The sequence below is a fragment of the Gossypium hirsutum genome, chromosome A09 (assembly GCF_007990345.1).
Source record: "Gossypium hirsutum isolate 1008001.06 chromosome A09, Gossypium_hirsutum_v2.1, whole genome shotgun sequence".
Classification (NCBI taxonomy): Eukaryota; Viridiplantae; Streptophyta; class Magnoliopsida; order Malvales; family Malvaceae; genus Gossypium; species Gossypium hirsutum.
In genome coordinates this window covers 3,018,988-3,026,187 of record NC_053432.1, presented here as the reverse complement: position 1 = coordinate 3,026,187, position 7,200 = coordinate 3,018,988, and the positions used below count along the sequence as shown (strand labels likewise).

General features: G+C 30.2%; 1 protein-coding gene across 1 annotated transcript; it reads left to right on the top strand.

The window, feature by feature from the left end:
- The first annotated feature begins 4,283 nt into the window (after window positions 1-4,283).
- Window positions 4,284-6,920, top strand: LOC107888565 (probable WRKY transcription factor 3). The gene is given in 4 exon segments (NM_001326749.1): window positions 4,284-4,727; window positions 5,325-5,998; window positions 6,080-6,235; window positions 6,562-6,920. Coding segments are annotated over 4 exon segments (1,524 nt in total). The 5' UTR covers window positions 4,284-4,316; the 3' UTR covers window positions 6,845-6,920.
- Window positions 6,921-7,200: the final 280 nt, after the last annotated feature.

The window sequence follows — 7,200 nt, the reverse complement described above, 5'->3', positions numbered from 1 at the left end:
TCTTGGTTTTTGCTAAATTCATTAATAGTTGATATTTTTTAACGTGAAATTATAAAACCACTCAAGCTGATAAAATAGATTTTGATTTTCAACTGAAAAGATTTTCTACCACAAGTCAAATCAAGTTTTAAATGTTTTCTAGATAATTACTGAAATCAATTTTTGATGTGTTGATGTAACTCCTCCAGATTTGGTTTTAACTTTTAGGCCGGGTTTGGGGTGTTATAGTTTTGCAAAAGCGAAATAAAAATATGAAGTTTTTCATTAAGTCCTGGCATTGATTATGAAAAGATATAATTTTTTTTGTGGTGGATGCAATAACCTTTAAATATATTATTAAACTAACAATTCATAAAAGATTTAATTTGCGTCTAGTAGTTGTTGCTACAACTTTTTATGAATCACTATATAATAAAGTTTATATTAAAATATTTGAAGAATTTAGAATGCTAGAAGCATATTGAAATTATCGAGAAATTGTTCATTTATATGAATTGAAATAATTGAACATATATGGTAAATTTGACTTCATCAATAGTAGTTGAAGGGGGATTATAAAATGATTCAAAATATCTGTTTATATTTTTATAAAAGAATAATGATTAAAATTTGTTATGATTATCATTGAAACTCCTAAAGATATCAAAATATATTTCTCCAAATTTTCCTTCACTCGTGACTTTCAAAAAATGGTGATATAAATGCTTAGCAAATACTTTCAATTGGTCATTTGAAAAACTAGTATTCAAGATTGAATACGTAGAATATGAGAAAGTATGTAATGTTTTCATGAGGGGGAGTAAATACGCGTTATACTCTTTTTCCCTTAATTGAGGTTTTGTCCCATTGGGTTTTCCTGGTAAGATTTTGAATGAGGCATCATATTATGTGTACTATAGATATGTGTACTCTTTTTCTTTCATTAGGAATTTTTTTTCCTACAAGGGATGTGATAAGTTTTGATGTATTTTAAATTTCAATAGTCATTAGAAGTAGATCTCTGCTTCATTTATACTTTATATGCCTATAAATAGAAACTTTGAACAAGCTTTGTAAATATTCCCATTGATCAATAAAATATGTTCTCTCCTTACTCTCCCATTCTCTTTATTATTTACTCTCTGTCTATTTATTTTATAACATAATTAACTTAAAATATGAATATCCACGTGACAAAAAATTAAATTATCCACGTCAGTTAGGAGCCTAAAATATTATAATATTATATATATATAAATAATTAAGATTTTTTATGAAATAAATGCAAGATTTTTAAGATTCAAAAATTTTATTTTTATTTTTTAAAAAAAATAATTTTATTAGAAGAATCAAAACCACATTTGAAGTAATTAAGACATTTTTTTTTCTTTTTTTTAAGTGGTTGACATTTAATTTTAATAAATCTCTAAGTCAATTAAAACTTCACTTTTTCTTCTCTGCCTTTCGATATTTCAACAAGGTTGTTGGTTCATAAAAAAAGTATGATAATGAATTTTATTATTATATTTATTTCTTATAATATAAAATATTAATTTATCTAAAAATAACATTAAAATATGGGTAAATTGCACTAATAATCATTCAACTATTACTACATTTCATTTTTGGTCTCTTGTCTTCTTCTTTTTTCTGTCATCAAAGAGTTTACAGTGACATTTTTTAAATTTGACATGATAACAATTTTAACTCTAAATTTTTATATATTATGTCAATTTTAAAATTTACCACAGTTAAATAACAGATGAAAAAAAAACACAATATTTACACAAAAATTAAATCTAATTAATTTGATAGATTAGGAATACAAAAAATAAGAGATAATTGAAGTAAAATAGAACACAAAAACATAGGAATTGGACATATTGCATGTTTTAAAACCCAAGTTGACAAATGTTGCTCAATTGTCATTATTGTAATTAATTGGATTCATGTATTTGACACGTTTATGCATCCATTTTATGTTATAAAATATGCTAGTGACCTAATTTTCTCTTGAGTAGAAAACTTTATAATGCTTACTGCTTTATGACATGACATTACACGACTTCACATCACATCCCATGAATTTTTACAATTTTTTATATGTTAACTAGTACAATTTATTCGATTTTTTAATTTCATCTTTCTATCAAAATTTAATTATATGATCAATATTATTAAAAGAGGATTAAATCGGATAAATTAAAAAGGTAGAATTGATTGATTTGAAAATGGCTAGAAGTTGGTAAAATTTAAAAATCGAAACAAAAATCACAATTGAACCAATTTAATAAACTTTTTTATTTTTAAATTCTTTTAGATTTTTATAAAATTTTAATTATTTATTTGCTTATTGTTAGTATTGTTGTCGGACGGATCTAACTAGTTGACTTAGGGTGAGTTTGGATGGGCGGTGCGTTTACCTACGGTTAGTGTAAAAACAGCGGTGGCGGTGAGATTAGATACTGTAGCGATACTGTAGCGTGAGATAAAAAGTAAGCTAAACGCACCACACCGCACTCAATCGCTCATCCAAACCCACCCTTAGTAATCAATGGTTTAATTTGTTCAACCACCGATCCAGTTATTAAAATACTAAATGTGACACTCTGAAATTATACCACCTATCACTTAAAATATATATATATTAATTTTCAAGTACTGTTGTTGCATCATCAAACTTTTATATTTTTTAAGTTTTGGTGACCAAAATAAACCTAGCTGTTAAGTTCAAAAGCCCCAAAAAGTAAAGGTACCAAAGTAAATTAAATTGTCAATTTCAAAGGTCAAAATTTATATTATCTCTTATTATAATAGTTGATACTTAAAACTACTCATAATCCCTTCAGTTTTCCTACTCAGACAATAATGTCAATACCAATCGAACTAAAACTCAATCAATTGTGTAAAATTTTATTTTTATATTTAACTTTTTAATTATTAATTATTGAATTTAGATTATTAACTAAATTTAAACACGTAACCATTAAATAAATTATTGTAATATTATTCATATTTTTAAATATCTATTCCAATTGTTAAAGAAAGAAAGAAAAAAGCATTTATTGATATTTTAAAAAGAAAATTTGCAATTGAATAATTGGTGCAATTTTTTCTTCAATTTAATAAAAGTAATAATTGCTTGTATAATTATGAAATTAATCCCTCTATTTTATGATAATTTAGAATTTAATCATTATACTTTGTAATTAAATGATTGTCAAAAGAAATTAATAATTAACAATTTATCTAAAAAAATAATAAAAATTAATAGTTTAACAATTTATATATAATAACTAATAAATTCATTTATTTGCCCATAATTAAATTAATTTCTCGGTTTTTGTGAATTATGAGAATAAATTCTAACAAATTAAAATCAAGGGATTAACTTCTTAATTTTTGTAAAATAGAGAGATTGAATTCAAAATTAGACCATTTCTTTTTGAATAAATTTGCAAACATATTTGTTGTATGTTGGAAAATATAGGCATCACATATATATAATAAGAGTAATTACGTGTTATTATTTACTATTATGATAGGTTAGCCCAAATTAAAAGTGATCTAATTTGGTTAAGGTTTATCGGGCTTTAATTATTAAATAAAGTATGTGTCAAATATACGTAGATACTCTATTAATTAAGTTTTAATTAATGAATGGCTAATTAAGAATTAGGGCTAATGTGCTAAAGTTATATATATTAGGGTTATGCTCCTAAATTACATACAAGCAAACTTTTCTAATATCGCATCTTTAGAAAGGGGAGCCACATTCTGTGTGTTAATTTAGAAGATCAAGAAATCAATGAATTTAGGAACGTTTTAGTAACTAGTTTTCTTCATGATTTAATCTTGATAATTTGACACGATAAATCCTCGTCTACCCATAATTTTTCTCTAACCTATAAATAAGAAGATAATGTAGTTCAACACACTCAAACTCGAATCTTTCTATATTGACAATAATACTCGTGTCATTATTATTATAGAAGAAGTAAGAAGGTTATAATAATATATTATTATTGCTGTTATAATAATTGCATTGACTAATAAAATTCTTAAACCAAAATTAAATTTGGAATAAAAACAGTAATTAATTCATCGTGAAAGCCTATGTAGCATAACCAAATTTTTATTTTAAAATGTCATTTTCAATTCTCCTCTTTAGACTTTCACTCAAAGATGAAGATAACACGAAACTCTCAGAAGAACCAACCAATCTCTACAACAATAATAATAATAATGATGCAAAAAAAGAAGAAGAAGAAAAATACAATCTTGATATATATAAAGTGAAAAACAGGTGGAAAAGAAAGAAGACAGAGGAAAAAACAATGGCAGCAGGGCAAGGAAAAAGATCAAAGCTATCAGCTCCAACATATCCCACAATAACTTTACCACCAAGACCACCCATCGATGGCTTATTTCAATCAGGTTCTGGGTTAAGTCCAGGACCTATGACACTGGTTTCAGCTTTTTTCTCAGACCCTGACTCAACAAATAGGTCTTTTTCTCAGCTTTTAGCTGGTGCCATGGCTTCACCTGGAGCTAAACTGCCTTACAATCCCATGGATGATTCATTTATGGAAGTGGGTTTTGAAAATGGAGGTGAAAAAAATTCTGGGTTTAAACAAAATAGACCTTTGAATTTGGGTGTTGGTAATTCTCCTTGGTTCACTGTGCCTCCTGGGTTAAGCCCTTCTGGTTTGCTTAACTCTCCTGGTCTCTTTTGCTTATCTCCTCAGGTAATTTGACTTCTTTCTCTTTTTCTTTTCTTTTTTTTTGAAATTGACTTAATTTTTTGATGTTTTAATGATGGGTTTTTCTTTTTTCTTTTGTGTGTTAATAGAAATTAAGGTAAATGATTTGGGTTTTTTTGTAGTATCTTGGAATTTCTATGCAGTTTTTAGCTAAATGATTAAGATAATTGATTTGGGTATTTATAGTAACTTGGATTTCAATGCAAATTTTGTTGTTTTTTAGCATCTAATGATTAAAGGATTGCTTAAGATTATGCTCTTTCAATCATATGTTGCTTTGGTTTTTCATTTTATGAACATGAGTATGAGACATATCACTTTCAAATGATGGTTCAAAAACACGAAAAAGCTTTTGAAAAGTTCATTATATTCATGTCGGATATATACTCGTATCGAGTTCGATTAACATGGGGATAATAATACTGAATCTTAAATTCATTCATTGAGAACTTGTTTGGATTGATTACCATTCCATGTTTATGGTCTAAATCCGGATTTGAATTATGAGCCTTTAGATGTTTGGATTGAAACTCCTTTTGATGATGATCGGTTAATTGAACTTCCATTCGATAATTTGTGTAGAGTCCTTTCGGAATATCGCACCAGCAAGCATTGGCACAGGTTACGGCTCAAGCTGCTCTAGTGCAATCTCATGTGCATGCGCAACCGGAATATCAAACTTTGTCTGCTGCAGGTTCTTTGGAACCATCGATCCCTCCTTCATCTGGCAATCCTGAAGAAACTTCGCAGCAGATGCTTTCTTCAGACCCTCAAAGTTCTGCAATGGAATACTTGGAAGCTTCTCAATTCGATAAAAAAAGTCAGCCTTGTGTTGCTGTCGATAAACCGACCGAGGATGGTTACAACTGGCGTAAGTATGGACAGAAGCAAATTAAAGGTTGTGAGTATCCGCGGAGCTACTATAAATGTACACATCCGAGTTGCCCTGTCAAAAAGATAGTCGAGCGTTCTGCCGAGGGCCTAATAACCGAAATTATATACAAAAGCACACATAATCATGAAAAGCCTCCACCAAATAAACAACCGAAGGGTGGAAGTGATGGAAACACAAATTCACAGGGTAATCCGGAACTAGGTTCTCTGGCTGTAGCTGGAAATTCGAACAACTTAAGTGAAGGGAAAAATCATGAATCAACTCAAGCGGTGGAATTACCTGGATTTAGTGATTGTGAGGAAGGATGTGATGAAGAGAGTCGAGAAGAAAGAGATGATGATGAACCAAATCCAAAAAGAAGGCAAGTTTTGAATCAATTTGTAATTGGTATCGAAAATTTATAGCTCTTCAATCTGAGAGTGTTTCGGTTTTTTGGCTGCAGGAATAGCACAGGGGAAGCTGCAGTAGTGTTGTCACACAAGGCTGTCGCGGATGCAAAAATTATCGTGCAAACAAGAAGTGAAGTTGACCTTTTAGATGATGGCTATCGGTGGCGCAAATACGGGCAGAAAGTTGTCAAAGGGAACCCTCATCCAAGGTACTACAGACTATAATTATGTATATATTTATTTGTCTATGATTTCAATAATCACTTAACAGCTTGAACTCCGGTGCTGAACACATTTTCTCCTGACAAACTGAAAACAGCGTTTTATCTGTAATGTCAAACACTTGAACCATTTGAAGGAAAACTAAATCTTACACATAATGATCTGGTCGAGTTAATTCGATAGGCTCTGCTGGGATCTTCTTTGTTGTCCTTCCAGTTATATTTGTTTTGCCTTCAAGCTGCTGTATTCGTAATCGCAAGTTGTTTCCCGTCCTTTCGGGATTGTTTCTGATGCATTTGAGTTATTCCAACAGGAGCTATTACAAATGCACGAGTGCAGGATGCAATGTTCGGAAGCATGTGGAAAGAGCTTCGTCCGATCCCAAAGCTGTCATAACAACATACGAGGGAAAACACAATCACGATGTCCCAGCGGCCAGAAACAGTAGCCACAACACAGTTAACAACAGTTTGCCTCAACCGAAACAGCAACACGATGCAGTGGCCGAGAAACATTCTTTGCTTCAAGAGATTGATTTCAGAAATGTCCAGGGCCCAGCAGTTTTAAGGCTAAAAGAGGAGCAAATAAGAGTGTAAACTTCTGTGTTGAAACCTGTAGAATAACCGGGATTTCGGCTGCCGATTGCAGCAGACTAACCCGCGTATGAAATGAATATGTATTTCCACAACAAAAAAAAGGGGGTCAAACAGACATGAAAGACAAATCAAATGACAATAACTGCTAATTAACTACACAGTTTTGTCTGTTGGAATTCATAAATTATGTTGTAAAATATACGTTGTGTTTTTGTTTAGTAGAAGACTAGAAAAAAAGGAGTTGCAGATGTTAGAGATTTGAAATATGTATTCGTGGAAAGCTTCTGGGTTTTGTTGCTGTCCGCATTTGGCCAGATTTTCTTGACAGTTCCATGGCAACAAATCTACTTAGAGAA